This window comes from Cydia fagiglandana, chromosome 15 (genome assembly GCF_963556715.1).
Source record: "Cydia fagiglandana chromosome 15, ilCydFagi1.1, whole genome shotgun sequence".
Lineage (NCBI taxonomy): Eukaryota > Metazoa > Arthropoda > Insecta > Lepidoptera > Tortricidae > Cydia > Cydia fagiglandana.
The window spans coordinates 18,059,012-18,081,483 of NC_085946.1; the positions used below are offsets into that span (position 1 = coordinate 18,059,012).

At 39.6% G+C, this 22,472-nt stretch overlaps 3 protein-coding genes across 4 annotated transcripts in view; 1 reads left to right on the plus strand and 2 right to left on the minus strand.

Moving 5' to 3' along the window:
- The window catches only part of LOC134671494 (uncharacterized), a 43,220-nt gene that overhangs the window by 1,765 nt on the left and 18,983 nt on the right, over positions 1–22,472 (minus strand). Inside the window, exons 2-4 of the mRNA XM_063529361.1 lie at positions 3,259–3,337; positions 2,127–2,321; positions 610–754 (exon numbers count right to left, since the gene is read on the minus strand). Of these exons, the coding sequence (XP_063385431.1) occupies positions 610–754; positions 2,127–2,321; positions 3,259–3,337 (419 nt within the window). The remainder of the gene's footprint in view (positions 1–609; positions 755–2,126; positions 2,322–3,258; positions 3,338–22,472) is intronic.
- Positions 5,441–9,594, plus strand: LOC134671485 (putative nuclease HARBI1). Of its 2 annotated transcripts, XM_063529351.1 has the most exons (6): positions 5,441–5,941; positions 6,283–6,413; positions 6,755–6,953; positions 7,341–7,485; positions 8,852–8,927; positions 9,418–9,594. In XM_063529351.1, the coding sequence occupies exons 1-6, from the start codon at positions 5,717–5,719 to the stop codon at positions 9,572–9,574; spliced, it is 933 nt and encodes a 310-aa protein (XP_063385421.1). In that variant the 5' UTR covers positions 5,441–5,716; the 3' UTR covers positions 9,575–9,594. The 2 variants fall into 2 exon arrangements, with proteins under 2 accessions (XP_063385421.1, XP_063385422.1); XM_063529352.1 differs by lacking the exon at positions 6,283–6,413 and having other exon boundaries at positions 5,893–5,941; positions 8,852–9,098.
- Positions 10,849–19,324, minus strand: LOC134671462 (uncharacterized). The gene is made up of 4 exons (XM_063529324.1): positions 18,230–19,324; positions 17,646–17,825; positions 14,384–14,472; positions 10,849–11,033 (listed from the first exon to the last, which is right to left on the minus strand). Exons 1-4 carry the CDS (start codon positions 18,380–18,382, stop codon positions 10,961–10,963), a joined length of 495 nt encoding a protein of 164 aa, XP_063385394.1. The 5' UTR covers positions 18,383–19,324; the 3' UTR covers positions 10,849–10,960.

Here is a 22,472-nt window from a genome sequence, read left to right on the forward strand (position 1 = left end):
AAAGCGTACTTCATGAGGTCGGTCTCCCCCCACTCGAGGCCGAGGAACCCGAGGCACCCGAGCACGCTCAGCACCACCACGGCGATGCCGTACCTCAGGTCATCACTTTGCCCTTGTATATAAGATTACACTTACCACAAACCGCGAGAGGGATCAAAGCGTACTTCATGAGGTCGGTCTCCCCCCACTCGAGCCCGATGAACCCGAGACACCCGAGCACGCTCAGCACCACCACGGCGATGCCGTACCTCAGGTCATCGCGTAGCCCTTGTTGTATAAAAGATTAGACTTACCACAAACCGCGAGAGGGATCAAAGCGTACTTCATGAACTCGGTCTCCCCTCACTCGAGCCCGATGAACCCGAGACACCCGAGCACGCTCAGCACCACCACGGCGATGCCGTACCTCAGGTCATCGCGTAGCCCTTGTTGTATAAAAGATTACACTTACCACAAACCGCGAGAGGGATCAAAGCGTACTTCATGAGGTCGGTCTCCCCCCACTCGAGCCCGATGAACCCGAGACACCCGAGCACGCTCAGCACCACCACGGCGATGCCGTATCTCAGGTCATTACGTAGCCCTTGTTGTATAAAAGATTATACTTACCACAGACCGCGAGAGGGATCAAAGCGTACTTCATGAGGTCGGTCTCCCCCCACTCGAGCCCGATGAACCCGAGACACCCGAGCACGCTCAGCACCACCACGGCGATGCCGTATCTCAGGTAGGCCATCACATAGCCCTTGTTGCCCTGGAACAGAAACAAAGTGACGTTACAAAGCAGCCTAATATGCTTAAATAAGCGATCGAGATTTTCACTAGATGACAGCACCGTGGCGAGAGGTCTAGCTGTCATAATCCACCAATCATGTTTAACCATGTTGTTTTTTATTGGTAGATTTTGACAGCAGCTGTCAAAAAGACCTCTCGTCACGGTGCTGCCATCTAGTGAAATCTCGAACACGGAAACCCTCATTGTATGGTATTTAGCAGCAATTCCACTCTAGTGATTGGTGCTGTACATATTTACCTTTCACAAAAAATAGAAGTGTGTACGAATATTATTATTAAAGAGTTCCGACGATATCTTCAGGTTCCCATCATCAAATTCTTGATGTTCTCTGCCTTTCCCCCGAAGTTTTATTTTCCGAATTTCACTTGTTGACAATTTTTTTTCAGATGATCTACTTTTGCAACCAACATTTTCACCGTCCGATGTTAAATTACAAAAAAGTTAGTTCTTAGGTTTTGCGTTACACTTATGAATTATTTTTGCTGATCAGACTGTTAGGTTGATCCTAACCTCTCGGTGAAAAGCAAAATAGTTACAATATTGGTCAATAATACTCCCAAATAACTAATGGACTTCTTATCGAAATGCACTAGGGTCGACGCAGTGTGTTGACGCTCTTAAACTTTGGCTTGGCACCAACTTCAAACATATAATTTGCCAAAGGGGTAGTAATATTTTATTTTATCCTTTTTGAAGTAGTTTCAACCTTATTTTTAAGGGTAAACATAAAATATTGCAAATGAACTTACCCTGCGAATTCCTACAACCAGCACGACGGCGAACGTGAGCGCTAAGACACTGCCCACACAACACCCCACAGCCATATCCGTGAACAGGTACAGCAGCACCATGTTGTTAGGGCCGCGGGATTCTCCGTCGAATCAGGCATACAGGGCAAAGATCAGCCGGTCTAGCCAAGGTTACAATCGCTATCGCTTCGACAACGAAAAGCATTATGTCTCTCTATCACTCTTCCGTATTAGCGTGACAGTGACAGTTGCGTTTCGATCGCTACGAAGCGTAAGCGATTGGCATCTTGGCTACGCGGCCAGGAACGCAAGGCTTCCAGGAGAAGCCGCGAGGCATAATATTGCATTCGGGAAAGCGATAAGACCAACTTACCCTGCGTATTCCTACAACTAGCACGACGGCGAACGTGAGCGCTAAGGCACTGCCCACGCAGCACCCCACAGCGATGCCGGTGAACAGGAACACCAGCACCATGTCGTTAGGGCCGCGGGATTCTCCGTCGAACCAGGTGTACAGGGCAAAGATGAGGAATGCAAGGAGGCATAATATTGCATTCGGGAAAGCGATAAGACCAACTTACCCTGCGTATTCCTACAACTAGCACGACGGCGAACGTGAGCGCTAAGGCACTGCCCACACAGCACCCCACAGCCATTCCCGTGAACAGGTACACCAGCACCATGTCGTTAGGGCCGCGGGATTCTCCGTCGAACCAGGCATACAGGGCAAAGATCAGGAAAGCAAGGCTTCCGAGAGAAAGTGCGAGGCATAATATCTGGAAACAACAAGGAGAAAGTCATTTATTTACAAACAATATATATACAGTGGTACAACTAAACGAACTTAATAACTAGCTTAAATCTAAAATAGGCCCCTGAGGCATTGTACCAAGGATGCTGGCGGCATTTCCCCGCTGTATCGCAATACTGATACGTTGTGCGAGGTAGCCGCCAGCTCTTCGGTCACCAGTTACGTCAACCAGACGCTTCGGGATTTCTGCGAACAACTTACGCGCGCTGGGACCCCATGGACCTAGAGTTTCAACTCCAAATGGTACAAAATGGTACTCTCTACCGAGGCTCTTATATTTGTTACGTTTTAGAATTTCGGCGCTTTCCGCCGCCCCGCCCGCTTTTACAGTCGTCCGTTGGAGGTGGGACGGTGCCAGCGTGTCTACACAGGTAGCATAGGTAGCAAGGAGAAAGTTAATTTGAGACGTGAATAAGTGAAAAAGATAAGTGAAGATTTAGATTTATTTCTTTCATTGTATTAAATAACAAATTAACAATATAAATTATTTTAAGCTAAAATATATGAATTTATATTCCGATCTTCAATTATTTATTATAAATACAAATGTCAATACAAATTAAAATCATCATCAGATATCACCTAATACATACCTAAATTAAATAAGGTGCCTTGTTAAAGTTACGAAATCAAAACCGTACCGGTTTTTTACTTTTGAACTGTATAAAATCTCGAATCAACTCACTGTAAGAAAACTATACAATATCCTAGAAGCGAACTTTTAGCCGAAATATAATTTTTATACCGAAACCGAAACTTCGATCGGATATTACAAAAAATAGGTACAGTTTCGGCGTGGCCGGAAAGTTCGGCCGTTCTTTGACCGAAACCGAACTTTCGGCCAAAATATGATTTTTATGTCAAAGCCGACACTTCGGACAGACGATGTATTTTTCACTTACGGTATTTATGATGGCGAATACGAAGCATCCTTTTTGCACCGGCGCCCCGCAGCACACGGAGGATGAACAACAAGACTGCCTGAAAATATACATTGTTTTATTTATTAATTTATTTTATTTTATTTATTGTCACATAATAACTATCCTTACAGTACGGATATGATGGTCGTTATTGTCTACGTGACAGCGTGATAAAACGGTGTCCGTCACTTTCTATCCCACGGTGTTAAAAAGTGACAGTTGTTTTATCACGTGGATAAAGATGGATAAAGCTATCCATAATACGCCGGCAGGTTAACCCTAATACAATAATGCCTTACTAACTAGGTATGTAAATTATATTAATTATAATCACGACACAAAATATTTAAACAGATTTTTACAAATTCGGACATATTATATTTATATTTATAATATGCCAAAAAAACCCTAAAATCGCGATAAAACCCTGCAGCATTTCATTTATATGCAAGTTGAAGAACAGCCACTAAATTTCTAAAATTTCTGGAAGTAAATTCCTTTCGTGTCGTATTAGGTTGACAAGGAAAAGGCTAAGGAAAGAAATGTATGAGAAGAACGAAACTCTTAAAGTTTATGATGATGATGTTTGTGGTTAATGTCTCGCATATGCCAGTAGCAAAGAGAATAGATAGTATAGAGGGCTATTGCCAAAGTAAATTTTGTAGTCACGGTACATTTACTGCCATCTATCGACACATGATTAAAACTTAAAATAAAATTGAAAATGTATAAATTAATCAAAATATGTTTACGGATAAATGATTTTTAATTTTTATTTTTCCATACTGACCCATGTTCTTTCACTGATATGTGTTAAAATCATTGGTTAATAGTAATTGTGACTGTTACTATCAGTCAAAAGTACTCGCAGAGATAGGTAGGTTAGGGTTATTTTTTTTTTGCTACGCCCAAAAAACGAAACTGTTCCCAGAGATAGGTAGGTTAGGGTTATTGTTTTTTTGCTACGCCCTAAAAACGAAACTGCTGCCAGAAATAGGTATGATTTTCAGGTAAAACTACTTTTGACCAACATGCTCAGTCAAAAGCAGTTTAGCCTGTTTTTGTCGGTTAAAAGTTCTTTTGACCAGTTCACACTTTTGACTACAACATATCTGCCCATACTCAACAACAACATAGGTATACCCACTCATCTATACCCAAAATATTCGATTTGCATTTCAGACGATGCAAAACAAAGGGGTGAATTCATTAGAAAGTAGTCTTAAAAAACCGCATTCACAAAACAGCAGGCTTAGCAAGGTTTTATCATATCGCGCGTGGAATCGACTGTCGTCATTTAACGATAGTCGTAATTTTATCGTTTTGCTGAACATGGCTACAGGCTACGATAAGAATACCACGTCGATATTGTATGACGTTATCGACTATCATTCGTAAGTCACCACGATTGTCAATGCCTAGAGTTTATGAAAAATCCATTCAATGGCTGGCTTTATTAAAATGTCGGACGTGTGTCGGACGAAGTTCGAAAACGAATAGTTAGTTTTATTATTACACTTCCAAATTGGAAAATGTTTAAATGAGTGGCAGCTTTATACAAATTGACAAGGCCCCTACGTTTTCTGTTCTCTTTGACGGCGCAGCAACTAGTATAATTTCTCTCTCCTCGCTCTTTTAAAATGCCATTTGTCAAAAAAGGACAACCATACTGTTGACAAGGTGAACTTCAAATCAAGTGTTGCCTTTTTAGGGTTCCGAAAGGGTAAAACGGGACCCTATTACTAAGACTTCGCTGTCCGTCCGTCCGTCCGTCCGTCCGTCTGTCACCAGGCTGTATCTCACGAACCGTGATAGTTAGACAGTTGAAATTTTCACAGATGATGTATTCCTGTTGCCGCTATAACAACAAATACTAAAAACAGAATAAAATAAAGATTTAAGTGGGGCTCCCATACAGCAAACGTGATTTTTGACCAAAGTTAAGCAACGTCGGGCGTGGTCAGTACTTGGATGGGTGACCGTTTTCTTTTTGCATTTTTTTCCGGTTTTTTTTTGCTTTATGGTACGGAACCCTTCGTGCGCGAGTCCGACTCGCACTTGCCCGGTTTTTTGATGCATTATGTTAATAAAACGGTAGTCACTCTTGATTTTATCATCCTTACTATGGTTGCAGACGATATATGGAGTTATCTACATTTGACAGCGGTAGATGATAGAAGACAATTTGCATAACATGGTCGTTGGATAACATGTGTATAATTTGACAGATTGTCCCATTTTGACAGTTCAACTTAGTTAGTTTTATCTAAGTGCCTCTTAGGTCACGACAAGCCTTGTCGTGGATGCAGAGCTTTTGAAAAAAACCTATTCTAAGATATAAATTACCAGTAAGTATCAGTTTTTCTATGTTTTTATTAAGAGTTAATAGTTAAAACGTTCCGCTGCATATAATATTGTCAATATTTTCTTCGCAGGGATGTCGAGATTTTTTTTCTACCAGCACGCGGCTGCTGCGGAGGAAAAAGAAAGAAGAAAGATTCAGCGCCGAACTCTAAGGGATGCCGCAAACCCCTTCGATATGCCGGATGAAGAGTTCCGGCATATATATAGATTTCGGAAGGAGGTGGTTTTTTACTTATGTGGAGAACTGAACGTGGACCTTCAGCCTCACAATGGTGATGGATTGCCAACTCACTTTAAGGTGAGCTATAATATTGCAGTGTTCCTCGTATAGTTAATAGAGTTAGACCAAGATAAGACTGCAATAATTTTGATAGCACACTCAGTGCAAGTGTTGTTTTCAACGTGAAACTTCTAAGAAATTATGACCATGCTACTAAATTCTACTATATATAATATTTAAAATCCAAAAGTTTGTATGTGAAGATGACGCACAATCACACAAAATTAGCTGATACATATTTGGGTGCAATTGTTGTTTATAACAAAGGTTACTAAAGCTAATTTTTACCTTAAAATGTATTGCTTAAGGGGGAAAATGTACTTACTTAAATAATTAAAAGCCTAATTTATTTGTTTTAGGTTCTAACAGCGTTACATCTGCTGGCTGATGGAAATTACCAACGTGGGACTGGTCAGGACCATGGTTTATGCATTGGTCAAACAACCGTAAGCCGGTATCTCGATCAATTTGTAGACGCTGTCAACAGAAGGTATGTTCATTTGAGCACTGAAAAACTACATAAAAAACTGTTGGTTCTGTGATGTTCTACTTAAACATACTTTCTTATTCCTCGAGCCAAATATATACAGGTGGTGAATGATAGGTTTTCTATGTATGAGAATATATATATAGAGAATAAGGCTAGGGCTATCTTAGCAGTTTTGCCTTTTTTGAATTTATAAGTAAGAGTGTGGCTGTATTGTGCAATGAGATAGGTATTCTTTGATAGTTAGGTATAAGTTTACTTACATTGGATACATAATTTGGAAATACACTATTAGCTAGGTATGACTAAGGTTAAGTTCTACCACACAATGCCAATTTTTACAGACTTAAAGACCAATGGATAATATTTCCTGGAAATGAACGGTCCCGGCGATCAGTTGCCACAGGATTTGAGGAGGCATACCGTCTGCCAAATATCTTGGGTGCAGTAGACTGCACCCAAGTGAAGATATTTCCTCCACCTCTGCCTCATGGAGTGCAGTATCTAAACCGCAAAGGTGTTCATGCTCTTAATGTACAGCTAGTAAGTTTTAATTATAGTTACAAATGAAAATATTTCAATATTAATCATAAAATCCTCCTAACGGGCAACAATATAAGTATATTATAATTAATTAATAAAATATAATCTCTATGGGACAATCTTACACACATGTAATCTAGATAGATCCAGATAATTCATTAAAATTAATATCTATGTTACTACTTAGTTGTCACTAATACTCAATTAAGAAAAAATAAAATAAAATAAAAGATCATAAGCATTTATTACAAACATATTAAGTACTTACATAATATTAGGTAGGTAGGTACTTATACATAATATGGACCCTGCAAGGGCGCAGCAATCTTATAAATAAATAACAAACTAAGTACTACAAATATAAAAATCATACCTCATACTTTTCAGGTTGCAGATGTCAACTGCAAAATCTTGGCAGTGAACGCAAGGTTTCCCGGCCGAGTGCATGACTCGTTCATATTTAACAATTCTTCCATTAAGGATGAATTAAGAAGATTGTACAACGGCCACATTGGGGATTATTTCCTTTTGGGTAAGCAGAAAATTGTGCGTGTATCTGTCTGTACTTCGATCATATCTTAGTGAATATAGTAGTGGACCCTATAATGGACGTGGAACCAGTAATGGGACAAAAAAACATAATTCCTCTAAAATAAGTATCTAAAAGTAGTTTATAAACACTGGCTGTATATTATCATAAATAAGAGTCCTAGAGCTGTTTCAGTTTGAAGTTTTATTAAATTTGGTTGTTTTTTAAGAAATTGGCGTCAATCTAAAAGTTGTCGTGTCACTGAAAAAAAATACCACTACGAATTCTTAACAACTTCGCTAAGAGAGGTGAGTTAATTTACTAAATTTTAATTAATTAATACATGATGAAAACTAGAATGTGTTTTGTTAATTGCATTTACCATGAGATAAGGTATACAACATACTATGTTTTGACTCCACAGATGTAAAAAAATAGTGGTATTTGGCCCAATCCCATTATAGGAGCTGTAAAACTGTGTACCTCCTATGATGGGACAAATGACAGAATGATGCTTGCTATGCCATAATTTCATGTTTAAACAATACAGAAATAAAATGTAGTTAAGAAATATGTCAATCAGGAGGTATTCTCGGACTTCGGATAAATTAATATCGTTTTTCCAAACTTTTATTTAACTTGCCCTTTTAGTTAGTGTGGGTCCAATCTTGGTAGCTGAATTTGAGCCACTTTTCGATTTACGATTCAGTTGAAATTTTGTGTAAGTACGAAATTAAGTATGCAAATCGGATGATAATGCAATATTATGATAACAAGGACCTGATCTGATGATGGAGACAGGAGGTGGCCATGGGAACTTTATCGCAATAAACCCTAACTAATTGTGTTTGGGTATATTAGAATTGTCTCGATGGATCTAATACAATAATAATTGGCTGTGGAAAGAAAAATACATTCAGCGATAAAAGCTTATACCAAAAATTATTTTTTTTGCCGTAACTTATTCCCCATTTCAATATTTTATACTGATAGAGCAATGTCCATTATAGGGGGCCCATTACTGGATCCACGTCCATTACCGGGGGCCCATTACTGGAACTTTGGTGTCCATGACTGGAGAAAAAAAGCATAGTTTTAATTTGTTAAATATGTGGAAACTAATTGCAGTATCTTTGATACAACACGCCTAAAACATGAAAGACGGATAGGACTTTCATCTTTTAACACGCTAAGCGGTAGACCATTTACATGTATAAGGGAAATATCATAAATACTCCAAATTTTCTCTTAAATGTCCCATGACTGGTGCTGTTACTATATACCTATTATAAAACATAATTAAGTAAAAGGGAAGTTTCGTTAATTGTTCGGATGCTTAACTGTTGTGTAGTTAACCAAATAATTTCAGGTGACTCGGGGTATGCTCTCGAGCCATGGCTCATGACGCCAGTGTTGAATCCTGCCCAGGGAAGCCCAGAAGCAAGGTACACTGCCTGGCACTGTCGTGTGCGCAACATAATTGAGCGGACCAATGGGTACCTCAAAAATGTGTTCCGGTGCCTGGGTCACGACCGCGTCTTACACTACAGCCCAGCGAAGGCATCGTCGATGATAAATGTATGTTGCGTATTATACAACATAATGCAATATTACAAGTGTGCTTAACATTAATAATTTGTCCTTACATAAACGTATTGTTCAAATAAATAAATAAAGATAAGAGCAAATATAATATATTTCATTGTTCACTGAGTGATTGAAGAAAATTCCATGTTGTTGTGCAAAGAGAATTTGAAATAGATGAATATTGTCATAGTAAATTATGTAGTCAGTAAATTTACTGCCATCTTTCGACACAAATGTCCTAGTAGTTTCAGGGCTCGCTCAATATTTGCTCGCGACCTACCAATGGGTCTCGACTAATAGTTCCGGAAATGCTGTACTTAGATACCGATTTTCTCATTTTTCTTGCAGAGATCTTCCCGTGGAAATCGTAGAAGAAATTGAAGAAGGGGCTCCTCAAGAACTTCCTCATCGTCATGCCCAAAACGGACTCTTATTAAGAGTGGCGCAGGAAAAGCGTGCGCGGCTAATAAATACATATTTTGCTTATTACTATGTTTTATTATGATACAAATACCTACCTCATATGTCTTGCTATGCTCAAGCAGAGATTAGTAAATATTATAGACGGTATTCTGGCTTTCCGCCGAAGTATGCATGCATTCTTTTAAACTTCTCACTTACTCACAAAAGCTCACTAGATGGCGTCCCTAAATAAGGATATGCCTTAAATGCTTTTTCATTTCTCATGTCCTGAAAGAGGGTCATTTTTGTTCTAAATATACGATTTTTTTTTCGAAATTTTAAGATAAGCAGTTGAGATTTGGTTTTAAAGGGGATCCAGACTCATTTATTAATAATTATATAAGATAGCTAAAGCTAAAAAAATTAAATACCTATCAAAATTTTGCGCCCTTGGTAGGGTCATAGGGTGCCCAATATTTAATGCCGATTGCTATGGCCAATCTTTGCGCGGTCACTTGTCGCCTCCCTTAGGCGTTTGCTGAGCGGCCTGAGCGCCTTGTGGAGCCCCTGAGCCCCCCTACCCCACGGACCTAAGGTAGAAGTACTAGTGCTCGACGCTGCACTATATATTATTCGTTCACTTTATGTCAAAGTAATATAGGTTAGATTTGAACGGCGAAGATTTTTCTGTATTCAAATTTAATCCTTGTCACTTTGACATAAAGTGCCCATGTCGAATACTAGTGCAGCGTCGAGCACTAGTGTACCGTAGTGTCTCGGACATAATGGCGCTCTATTATATGACATTAGTGCCTTTCGTCACTTGGTTAACAATCTACTTTCCTTCCTTTCTTCCTCCCTTGAATGCAGATATGAACCGGTTTCACGTAAACCGGCCTAGTAGCGCCCTCTATATTGCCTTATTGTAGTAACCTTTTCAAAACCTTACAACTTTAAATAGAAGTGAGGTTCTGTGAACTGTAGAACCTAAACCACCACCATAGCACGTATGAATGTACCTACATCACCAAGGTATCTCAAATGAAATTTGGCTACTTGTTCTCCATTAAGAATTAAATATCTAAATAGGTAAGTATAAGCTTAGAGCATTTAGTAACTTGAGACGGCATCGCTGTCTTTTTCTGTACGAAACAGTCCGCCGATTTTTGCGGGGGAGGGGACGTCAAATGTATTGCATGATTTGTATGTAATGTACAAATAGCCATGTCAGTTTATACAAAAGTTTGCAAAATTGTGCAAGTTTTTCGGTAGAGGGGTAAGCTCTTAATGGCGACTCCAGTTATCAAATGCTCTAAGGGTATAAGGGACTAATAAGATAAACTCTGTGATATTAGAATTGAGTTATTTAAGAAATATGTAATTTTTTCGTATTAGTAGCTAAAAACACAATTGTATACTTGAGTGTAGACAAACATAACGCCTTACATGAAGAAGTGTGAAAGAATGAAGTCACATTAATTAACTACTATTAATCGTCTCCCTCTTCCATTATTTCAGTATCCTCCAAGTTTTCTATGTTCTCCGTCTCCTCCAAAAGATTACTGAAACAATATTAACAAAATATAATTATTATAATAATTAAGAAGTAGTTCCTTTATTCTATGTATGAGATATTAACTACAGTTCGTTATTTTTAGCATTAGAAAGAACTTTAAAGAAGGTTAGCGATCTTGACATGTCTTTTAAATTAAAAACGCTTACTATACAGGGTGATTCAGGAGACGTGAGCAGGACTAACACTGCGCATTTCGTAAATTATAAGCAACTGTTTCGTATCAGTATTGAATCACCCTGTAGAGCCATATCAAGACAAGTCTGCTACTAATTTTAATAGCACATCGCTACAGACTTGTCTAGGTCAGTGGGATTACTTTTAAAGTCACATCCATCTATGTAAATTGGATCTCTCTGACAAATACTCAAAAATTATCGAATGAGGATAAACCAAAACATGTCACTAGATACTGTCATGGTAAATTAATGTACTGTACATTTACTGCCACCTTTCTACAGAAAATTCAAACTGTTAGAACGCTATTTATTTGACTTTGATCCTTATTTTTTCACTGATATGTGTTAATTTGTTAACCGACTTCCAAATCTCAAAGAAGGAGGTTATCAATTCGGTTGTATGTTTTGTTTTTATTTTTATTTTTTTTTATGTTTGTTACTCCATAACTCCGTCATTACTGGACCGATTTTGAAAATTCTTTTTTTGATTGAATGTATATGCATACAGATTGGTCCCGTTTTTGTCAAAATCCAGTTCTGATGATGGGATCCATGAGGAATCGAGGGAACTCCTCAAATCTTAAAGGCATACACATAGTGATTTTTGGTTTTTTATCAACGAATCAAGCATATACATCCAAAAAAGTGACATTTGATGAAGTGGAACTGCTGATGATGATCAGAACGGAACTCTTCAACGACGCATAGTTCACGGTTGGCGATTTGTCCTCTTCGTTTTGTTTGTTAAGCAAGTTAAATTTTTAAGCCACATTTTTGTCAAGCTCGAGTTCTGATGATGGGATCCATGAGGAATCAAGGGAACTCCTCAAATCTTAAAGGCATGCGTATAGAGATTTTTGTATTTACATCAGAAAATCAAGCATTTTCATTAAAAACTGTTGCATTTGATGAAGTGGAACTGCTGATGACGATCAGAACAGAACTCTTCAACGACGCATAGTTCACGGTTGGCGATTTGTCCTCGTCGTTATGTTTGTTAAGCAAGTTAAGTTTTTAAGCCACATTTTTGTCAAGCTTGAGATCTGATGATGGGATCCATGAGGAATCAAGGGAACTCCTCAAATCTTAAAGGCATGCGTATAGAGATTTTTGTATTTACATCAGAAAATCAAGCATTTTCATTAAAAACTGTTGCATTTGATGAAGTGGAACTGCTGATGATGATCAGAACAGAACTCTTAAACGACGCATAGTTCACGTTTGGTGATTTTTCCTTTTCGTTATGTTCGTTAAGCAAGTTAAGTTTTTAAGCCACATTTTTGTCAAGCTCGAGTTCTGATGATGGGATCCATAAGGAATCGAGTCCTCAAATATTAAAGGCATACGTATAGATTTTTTTGTATTTTCATCATAAAATCAAGCATTTACATTAAAAACTGTCGCATTTGATGAAGTGGAACTGCTGATGATGACCAGAACAGAACTCTTCAATGACGCATGGTACACGTTTGGTGATTACGAATTTCGATTTTGACTTGGACTGGGACCCGGACTCGGAGTCATACCCGGATCCGGTTCGGACTCGGATCCGGTTCGGACCCGGATCCGGTTCGGACCCGGATCCGGTTCGGACCCGGACCTGGACTCGGATCCGGATTCGGACCCGGACTCGGAACCGGACTCGAATCCGGACTCGGACCCGGTCTCGGACCCGGACACGGACCCGGACTCTGACCCGGACTCGGACCCGGACCTTGACCCAGAAAACCACTATGATACCTTAACTAAATAAACAACTATGATTACCTACCATAAAATTAATGTAGGTATAAAGTACGATGATGTCAATCTTACTAGCCCCTCCCGCTTAAACCCCCGTACACCGCACGGCATGCGCCATTAAGTGGGTTAGGTTAGGTTTGAACTGCGATCCTCACAGAACCGAACAAGGATTAGGTTAGGTTAGAACTGCGAGCCTTACAGAAACGAAATGCTACTTGAAAAGTGGGTTTGATTAGGTTCGAACTGCGATCCGCACAGAACCGAACTGCTATCTGAGGAGTGGGTTAGGTTAGGCTAGAACTACGACCCTCATGGCTCCTCTTCACGATGGGCCAACGCCGGCCACTCCAAGGGACGCATTTATGCGTTAGAGGGAGCAAGTGATAGTGCATGGCTGCGTCCCTTGGAGTGGCCGGCGTTGGCCCATCCTGTAGAGGAGCCATTATACAGAAGCGAAATGCTAGTAAAAAAGTGGGTGGTTTTACCTCCTTTTCTACATAGTGTACCATCTACAATAATCTTTCATCAGCCCCCATGGAAGTCGGTTTTTTTTTCTTAAAAATTATTTAATAACAAAATTAAGGTTATGGCGCCATCGCTCGAAAAGATTGCACCATATCTTTGGTCTAGTGTCGAGTAGATGGCGTTAATATTAATATTTAACAGCTTAATACATATCAGTGAATGAATAAGGATCAAAGTCAAATAAATGGCGTTCTAACAGTTTGAATTTACTGTCGAAAAATGGCAGCAAATTTACTGTGGCTACATAATTTACTTTGACAATTCTTCGCCTCTATTTCAAATTCTCTTTGCTATATATAACAAACCCAAAGGAACAAAAACGCAGAATACAGACTTGTTTGGTGACTAACGGTCTGGAACCATTTATCTGTGGATCTGAGGAATCTTGAGTAATTCAGGCGTTAATAATATTGTATCCCAAAGGCTCTCATAAACTGAAATAAGGTCTTGCTCCTTGGCAAGGTCAACATTGGCGTATTTTATCTATATAAGGACTGGCGTTATGGCCCTTATGGGCACTAAAAAGTCCAGCGGTGTCACTCACGAATTCGAGCCAATCGTTCAGCCTAACGCAACTAGTTGCGACCAATCGCGCGCGTGATGCAAACTCATCAACCAATTGCGCGCGTGATGCGATCATCAACCAATCGCGTTGTAGCGGTGTCACACCGCTGTACTGTCCCCATTCTTATTGCCCGTAAGGCCAGTCCTTAAATATATACATCAATGGGTCAGAGAATGAGCCTTTAAGTAGATAGTTAGTTCAACCTCAGGGTAACGCGTGTTTGTCCATTCGTTCGCGTGTTACTACTACTGCATAGTACATACATACATACATACATAAATATTGCGTTTATTTGTTAGTTGATATCAGTAATAAAAAAAATCTTACCTATTCGCCAACATGACGTTGCTCTCCTTTAAAAGTTCTAATTTTTTTTGTTGCGTCTCGTTGAGGATTTTTAGTTGATTGAGGATGTCCTGTCGACATAAAATATGTTATAGCAAGCTGAAACTAAGTGATATCACAGTAAATATAATAAATAACGCTATCTACAACAAGGGGAATGTCTATTGTATTTAAGTACTTATTTACTTGTCCCATACTTAAGTTGCACAAAAAACCTTTATATGCTACTGATTACTTGCGGGTTCCTTGTGGAAATACAGTACACAGTTATTGTGGAAATACAGAATTTGAGACAATTATAAAAGTACATACAACCAGCCTAATATCTTTTAGTAGTTCCGTCTATTTCAGTTATCATAACATAATAATAATAATGCAACCTATGTGCGTCCCACTGCTAGGCACAGGCCTCCTCTCAAGCGCGAGAGGGCTTGGGCTATAGTCCCCACGCTAGCCGAAAGCTGATTGGGGCCTTCACATACACCTTTGAATTTCTTTGCAAAGGTATACAGGTTTCCTTTCCTCACGATGTTTTTCCTTCACCGAAAAGATAGTGGTAAATATCAAATGGTATTTCGTACATAAGTTCCGGAAAACTCATTGGTACGAGCCAGGATTAGGATCCGCGACCTCCGGATTGAAAGTCGGACTTCAAATCCACTCGGCCACCACTGCTTTATTGTATCATAACTCATACTAAATATAACTATAATAAATTGGCAAATTATATGTACATATTATGATATCCCGGGTGTGGCCTGTAATATGAGCAAAAAATTAAACAGTAGACTGTACTCCTCATACTGACCAACATTTGTTCAGCGACTTTTAAAAATAACTTGTGGTTTGATTTTGAATACATTTTAAAGTTTATTCTAAGACGCAATGTGTTGCGAATTTTGTAATGTTTTAAGGCGTGACAAGCAACGTCAATCACAATGATATGGCGTGGCAATGGCGTCCATTGAAGATAATATTTATTTTGTATCAAAAATAGGGAGTCTAAATACTTCATAATTTTTAAAAGTTGTTGAACAAAATTGTCACCGTTTGAGGAGTACAATCTACGTTTTAATTATTTGCTCGTGTTACAGGCCACACCCGGTAATTGGCTTGACTATTATGGTACTACCAAACACTGAATACACCGCACACTAATGAGGAGCTATTTTGGTTACTTAAATATGATTAATAAGTATAATGAAACAGATTAGTAATAATAAAATTGCCGTACAAATATATCACAGCCAAGAGATCGAGATAAATAACCGGGCAAGTGCGAGTCGGACTCGCGCACGAAGGGTTCCGTACCATAATGCAAAAAAAAACGGAAAAAAAGCAAAAAAAAAACGGTCACCCATCCAAGTACTGACCACGCCCGACGTTGCTTAACTTCGGTCAAAAATCACGTTTGTTGTATGGGAGCCCCATTTAAATCTTTATTTTATTCTATTTTTAGTATTTGTTGTTATAGCGGCAACAGAAATACATCATGTGTGAAAATTTCAACTATCTAGCTATCACGGTTCGTGAGATACAGACTGGTGACAGGTGGACGGACGGACGGACGGACGGACAGCGAAGTCTTAGTAATAGGGTCCCGTTTTACCCTTTGGGTACGGAACCCTAAAAAGCAAAACGTTGTTAAAACTTTTACCCGACTACGGTTTTTTTTTTTCATAAATAAAGCAGCTCTTCCTTTTCCAAAGTCAGTTAAATGTTATTTTGTACTCTATGTCACCCCAGAGTTGCGCCATAAAAATTAATATTGGGTTGAGAGCCGCCTCTTTGGGGAATAAAATAGCAAAATGTTTCACTATACCAACCCCAAGCAAATGTTAAATGTAAAATATCAAACAAAATCAAACCAAACCCAAATGAATGTTATTAAATGTCAATTACCTCCATGTGTTACTAAGCGCCACTTGCACCCACTAACCCGGGGTTAACCGGTTAACCCAGTGTCAAATTCTACTGGTATCCATGATAACTCCAGGTTTAACCGGTTAACCTCGGGATAGTAAATGGTGCATGTGGCCCTTATAGGGCACTTAATGTACAACAGAAGGACAATTTTCTTGTCAGCTGTTGCCATAGCATCAAGTGAATTAACGTTTTAAAACTATTATTATTATTATTATTGTTTGTATCTCCTTTTTTGGAATCACGGGCCTGTAAATCCCGGTTTTTTTTTATAGGCTTGCGTGGGGACACAGATCCAACACGTAGAGGCCCCTTGGAGAGTTTTTATGTCATGTAGAACGCCTGCTGGAACCCGTTCACAGGTGCAACAATAGACACCCATGAACCGGTCTCAGCAGGCATTGGGACTATTGTAGAAAAAGAGAACAGTATACCGGTCTATGGATTGAAGTTTGGGTGGACTATGAGACTGGGTTATTACAAAGACGTACGGACACCTGCCATAACAATGTTTACACAAGTTATCGAGGCAGGCGGTGACTTGCCGCTAACTAGATGGGCCCCTGAAACTGCCGTCGCGAAGACGACCAGGAGCAACATCGGTGTGAGCGGCTCAGGGGTGTCGAGAGGTGTGCGCCGCTTTCTACCCAGTGGCTGTTAACAGCCACTGTGCCAACTCGCGTCTTATGCATCTTTCACTTCCACCCCTGGAGCATATAGCTCTAACGACTCCTCTCTGGACGGCCAATTAAGGCAAGCCAGAGCTGAGAGTCCTGCGGGTCCCCTTGGGGTCCACTCCGACCGACGAAGACACGCCGGAGACGGAGACCCTGACCGACTCTCGGGAGCACTCGGGTCCGTGGGGTCGTTACTTCCCAACAGCTCGCCACAAGCTGCCCTGCGGGCTTATTATTATTATTATTATTATTTCGTTTTAGACAGGCAGCTGATGCTGGTGCGTCTAAATCATAGTTCACTTAGCACGATTTCACTGTTTAGATAGTTTATCGAGTCTATTTTTAAATTGATTCACACTTGTAGAGTTCACAACTTCTGAGGGTAATTTGTTCCAAGCATTTACTATTCGGTTTGCAATGAAGTTTTTCGCGATATTTGTTTTATGTTTTGTGGTTACTAGTTTAAGGTATTATTTTTATATTTTTTTTTTCAACTCAAGTTAGGTTGTTTAAAATATGAATATAAAAGTAAAATATAAAAAAAGTTACAAAACAATAAAAATACATAGTAAACACATTATAAAAAACCTAACCTGACAGGTGAGCTTACTTATTTATCTATGGTTTAAAAAATGTGAACTTACATCTTCAATCCTTGACTCCTCTGGACCCACTCCCTCGGATGTATCTTTTCCGATTGCAGTCAGGATTAGCTGTTCCTCCTGACTGACCATTGGTATTTCCACAGCATTGCCAGTCTGGGCCCGAGCCCGGTTGGCTGCAGCATTATTTGACCGAGCCTTTCGGCTCAAGTCACGCCATGTCTGACAGAAAAAATATAATTGACACATGCAATTTTAAATGACACCTTAAAATTAAGCAGCCAAATTATATTCCTATACCTGTTTTTGAAATAATAATTATTATATTTTATAATGTATATTAATATGCCTTAGATATAATTAAGATGTTCATTTTACTAGCCATTATACTATACTTCCACATTATTCAGTTGTGATAATGATGGCACTATTTATATTATACAGATTGCACTGCAATTTCTAGAGATCCACCGGATATTTGGTATCCGGTATCCGGCCAAACAACTATCCATTCAATCTCTAGTAATTTCATTCAAAAATTAATTTAAATAATTATCATGTTTAGAAAGACTTCTTTGCAGACAAGTCACAGAGCGATCCTAGTTATGGGAATTATATTTACTTACCACTTTCCAAGCCTGGACAGACTTATCCGGCCCGTGCTCCCTGAGCGCCTGTGCGAGGGCCTCCCATTGCGCTTCATATCTTTGCGCTCCGAGAGGCCCATCGTATTCGCGGTTTGCAAATCTCGTGTTACTCGCCATGTAATCCACCAGCATCCGTATTTGCACGGCATTTGATCGGCCGAAAAAAACAGTCAAATATTAAGTTAACGAATAAACCAACTGCACGAAACTATATTGTATAAATTACTGTTGTTTTGTGCAACTTACATTTTTGTTGTTTTCGGGGGCATTTCTTCTTCTTCAAAAACACAGCAATGAAAATTAAATTGAGTGTTGTTTGTTTGTGTATGAAAGCCAAATAGTTTTCAACTCTTTGTTGTCAAACAGAATAAAAACTTTTTAAACGGAAAAGGTTTGCTTGCACAGATACAAAAAGTCATTATAATCCGAGCAAATTATAATGTAAGCTAATATATATACGGATGTCACTCATTTAACCACCTTTCAAATTGGTAGTATAATAATAAAACTAGCTATTCACGTTCAAACTTCATCCGACACATGTCCGACAATTCAATAAGGCCGGCTATTAAATGGATTTTTCAAAAACTCTAGGCATAGAGAATCGTGGTCACTAATGAATGATTGTCGATAACTTTATACGATATCGACGTGATTTTCTTATCGTAGCCCGTTGCCATGTTCAGCAAAACGATATAATTACGACTATCGTTAGAAGACGACAGTCGATTCCACGCGCGATATGATAAAACCTTGCTAAGCCTACGTATGTGTGCGTAAAAACGTGTATGTGTGCTCTTTTAGGGATGTGAAAAGTCGATTTTAATCATGTTATATATCGATAAACGCTACACAGCGGAACGAAATAGCTATTAATTGAAGCTTCAATATCTTCGTTAAACATATACATAATTGAAATGCTAATGAATAATAAATATATTAGAATATAATAAAATATTTCAATTATATGGCCGGGGAGATGGGCCTCGTTAGCATTGTGCTGCAACCCGTCTAGGAGAAGGAAAACTCCAATATAAAACCTCCAAACACAGGACACAGTGGTGAACCGCCTTGCTTCAGTACAGGGCTCTGCTGTTGTGGACATTTAAATTCCTATTACTCGTGGGAACGCAATGGAGATTCAAAAAAATTATAATAATCATCCGAATGGCGGCGACGTGGTACGCCACCCGTCACGTCTCGTTTCTCGTGGGGGCGAAAAGCGGCTTACGGAGAGCCGCTTTGCTACGCTGAATGTTGGAGGAGGAATGGAAGAGAAATTAAATGAGGTTTTGCAGATGATGGATGAGAGAAAAATTGATATTTTGTGTGTAAATGAGACGAAACGGAAAGGACCTTGCATGGAACCTACACGGCGCGGCGTATTGGTCTAGGGTGCCTAGTTCGGATCGCGCCTGTCAGGGAGTTGGTGTTGTACTTTCCGCAAGAATGGCTGAGTGTGTGAGAGAATTTGAATGTGTGAATTCCAGACTGATGTGGAAAGTGGGACTGATGCGCATATTTTTGGTAGGTGTTTACGCTCCGGTAGACCGGGGTGCGAGTATATCACAGCGCGTTCGGGATGAAAGGCAGATATTTTGGAATGAACTAAGAGAGGTTTTGAAAGTATGTAAGAGTAATGAAAGATTAATTTTGTTAGGTGACTTCAATGGCTGGGTAGGAATAAAAAGGGACGGATTTGAAAAGGTTCTTGGAATGCACGGTGACGAGAGAGTAAATGATAATGGGAGAAGTTTGTTAGAGATTTGCCAAGAGTGGAACCTTTGTGTAACAAACACGATGTTTGACCACAAATGGATACATTTATACACTCGAGAGGCGGAGAATGTAAAGAAAAAGTATGATTGACTTTGTGATAGTCGATGAAAGAATTAGGAAGAATGTTATCGACTCCAGGGTGTATCGAGGGTCGGGTATCCATACTGACCACTTCCTGGTAATGTGCCGATTAAGTGGCTTGTTTAAAGGATGGCGACAAAGACCCCGTACAGTTACTGCCGATTTAAAAAGAATAAACGTGGAGAATTTGCAAGAAGAAGGAGTAAAATAGGAGTATAAGAGTAGATTAAAAACCGAATTCGAAGCTATGAATGAGATTAGTGAGACTGAACAGTTGTGGAATAATTTTAAAAATAAAGTAGTAAGTGTGGCAAGTGAAGTATGTGGAGTATGTAAGAGGCACAAAGGAAAAAAGGAGAAGAATGTTTGGTGGGATAAAGAAGTGCAAGAAGCAGTGTGTGAGAAGAAAAAGTTGTGGTTGGATTGGCTAGCCACAAGAGCTAACCAAAGAAATCACACTGCTTCATTTGACGAAGTCAGTGAAGCGAAAAAGAATTATAGAAGAATGAAAGTGTCAGTAAAGGAATTAGTAGACAGAAAGAAAGTCGAACAGAAAGATAAAATGGAAGAAAGGCTCTCTCAAGATTTCCAAATATAAAGTTTTTCTGGAAGTCCGTTCGTTTGGCCAGGGGTAACACCCAGACTCTTGAGCTAAAATCAATAAAAGACAAGAATGGAAGATTAGTGAATGAGGAAGAATGCATCTTAAAAAGATGGAAAGAGTATTTTGAAAGTTTGTTTGATAGAGAGGAGACAAACACGCCAATTTCGGTGTTGAATGAAAGCATTGAAAGCGTGTCGGAGAATGAAGATAGTATTAGCATGGATGAAATTGTGAAAGCGTTGAAAGGAATGAAATCAGGAAAGGCTGCGGGATATGATAAAGTTTCTGTCGAGATGCTGAAAGCTGGGCAAGGCATTGTAGCAAGTCAGTTGTGTCGCCTTTTCAATATGTGCTTTAGAACCGGTCAAGTGCCCAGGGACTGGTGCAAGGCTGTCATTGTACCTCTTTACAAAGGAAAGGGACCACAACTGGATTGCAAAAACTACAGAGGCATTAGCTTACTCATCGTCGTCGGCAAATTGTATGCAAAGATATTGATTGAAAGGGTAGTGAAAGAAACCGATGAGAAAGTATGGGATGCACAAGCGGGATTCCGAAAGGGTATGGGATGTACGGACCAAGTCTTTTCCTTGCGATGCATAGCCGAAAAGTATTTGGCCAAAGGTCAAAAGGTCTATTGCGCTTTCGTGGATCTGGAAAAGGCTTATGACAGAGTGGTGAGGAATGAACTTTGGTCGGTACTGTCGATGTATGGATTGAGCGGCCATCTCATTCAGGTACTGAAATCGCTCTATGAGGATTCCAGTGCTTGTGTGAGAGTAAACGGATCGTACACTGAGTGGTTTAGCATCGAGAAGGGTGTTAGGCAGCAGGGATGTGTAGCGTCACCGTGGCTGTTTAATCTGTTCATGGATAGTAGTTTGCATGATTTGAAAAATGATGAATGTGGGCTGAGAGTGGGTTATCCGTCAAATGTCTTCTTTACGCTGATGACCTGGTATTGCTAGCGTCATCGGGTGATGAGTTGCAGGAGATGGTGACTAGAATGCATGGGTCTTTTGAAAGGAAAGGAATGAAAATAAATGTAAGCAAGACGAAAGTAATGGTATCTGAAAAGGAAGAAAATATGACAAACCGTGAAATTTCGATTGGTCAAGAAAGAGTGGAACAAGTGAAAGAGTTTGTGTATCTGGGAACCTTGTTCACTAGGGACGGTAAGCATGATGAAGACATTGAAAGGAGAGTGAATGCTGGGAATCGTGTGAATGGGGCACTTAACGCTTTTATGAGCAGCCAGAAGGTGTCGCAAAAAGCACGGTTGGCTGTTCATAGAGGGGTGTTGGTGCCTACACTTATGTATGGTAGCGAAAGTTGGGTATGGCAGAAGAAGCATCAGAGCCAAGTGAATGCAGTGGAAATGAGAGCGTTGAGAAGTGTGTGTGGTGTGAGATTGCAAGATAGAATTAGGAACAGTGTGATAAGGGAAAAGTGTGGACTGAATGTAGATGTAGTGACAAAAATTGAGAAAGGTATGTTGAGAATGGTATGTATGGAAAGAATGAGTGAAATAAGGTTGACAAAAAGAGTGTATGAAGGAAAAGTGGAAGTGGGAGTTGGAAGGGGTAGACCTCGGCGGACTTTCTCTGATCAGATCGGGGAAATCCTGAAGAAAGGCCAGGTCAAGAGCACCCTAAGCCGGCGAGCGTGTATGAGGAATGTTATGAATGTGAAGGAAGCGAAAGAGGTATGTTAGGATCGTAGCAAGTGGAAATCCGTGGTCTCTGCCTACCCCTCCTG

Excerpts from the sequence above, each read along its gene's own strand:
- LOC134671485 (XM_063529351.1), top strand. The coding sequence starts at position 5,717 with ATGTCGAGATTTTTTTTCTACCAGCACGCGGCTGCTGCGGAGGAAAAA. Across the intron at positions 5,942-6,282 it reads GATTGCCAACTCACTTTAAG|GTTCTAACAGCGTTACATCT; the intron begins GTGAGCTATAAT and ends TATTTGTTTTAG. Across the intron at positions 8,928-9,417 it reads CAGGGAAGCCCAGAAGCAAG|AGATCTTCCCGTGGAAATCG; the intron begins GTACACTGCCTG and ends TTTTTCTTGCAG.
- LOC134671462 (XM_063529324.1), bottom strand. The coding sequence starts at position 18,382 with ATGCTGGTGGATTACATGGCGAGTAACACGAGATTTGCAAACCGCGAA. Across the intron at positions 14,473-17,645 it reads AGGAGTCAAGGATTGAAGAT|GACATCCTCAATCAACTAAA; the intron begins GTAAGTTCACAT and ends TTATGTCGACAG. Across the intron at positions 11,034-14,383 it reads AACGTCATGTTGGCGAATAG|TAATCTTTTGGAGGAGACGG; the intron begins GTAAGATTTTTT and ends ATATTGTTTCAG.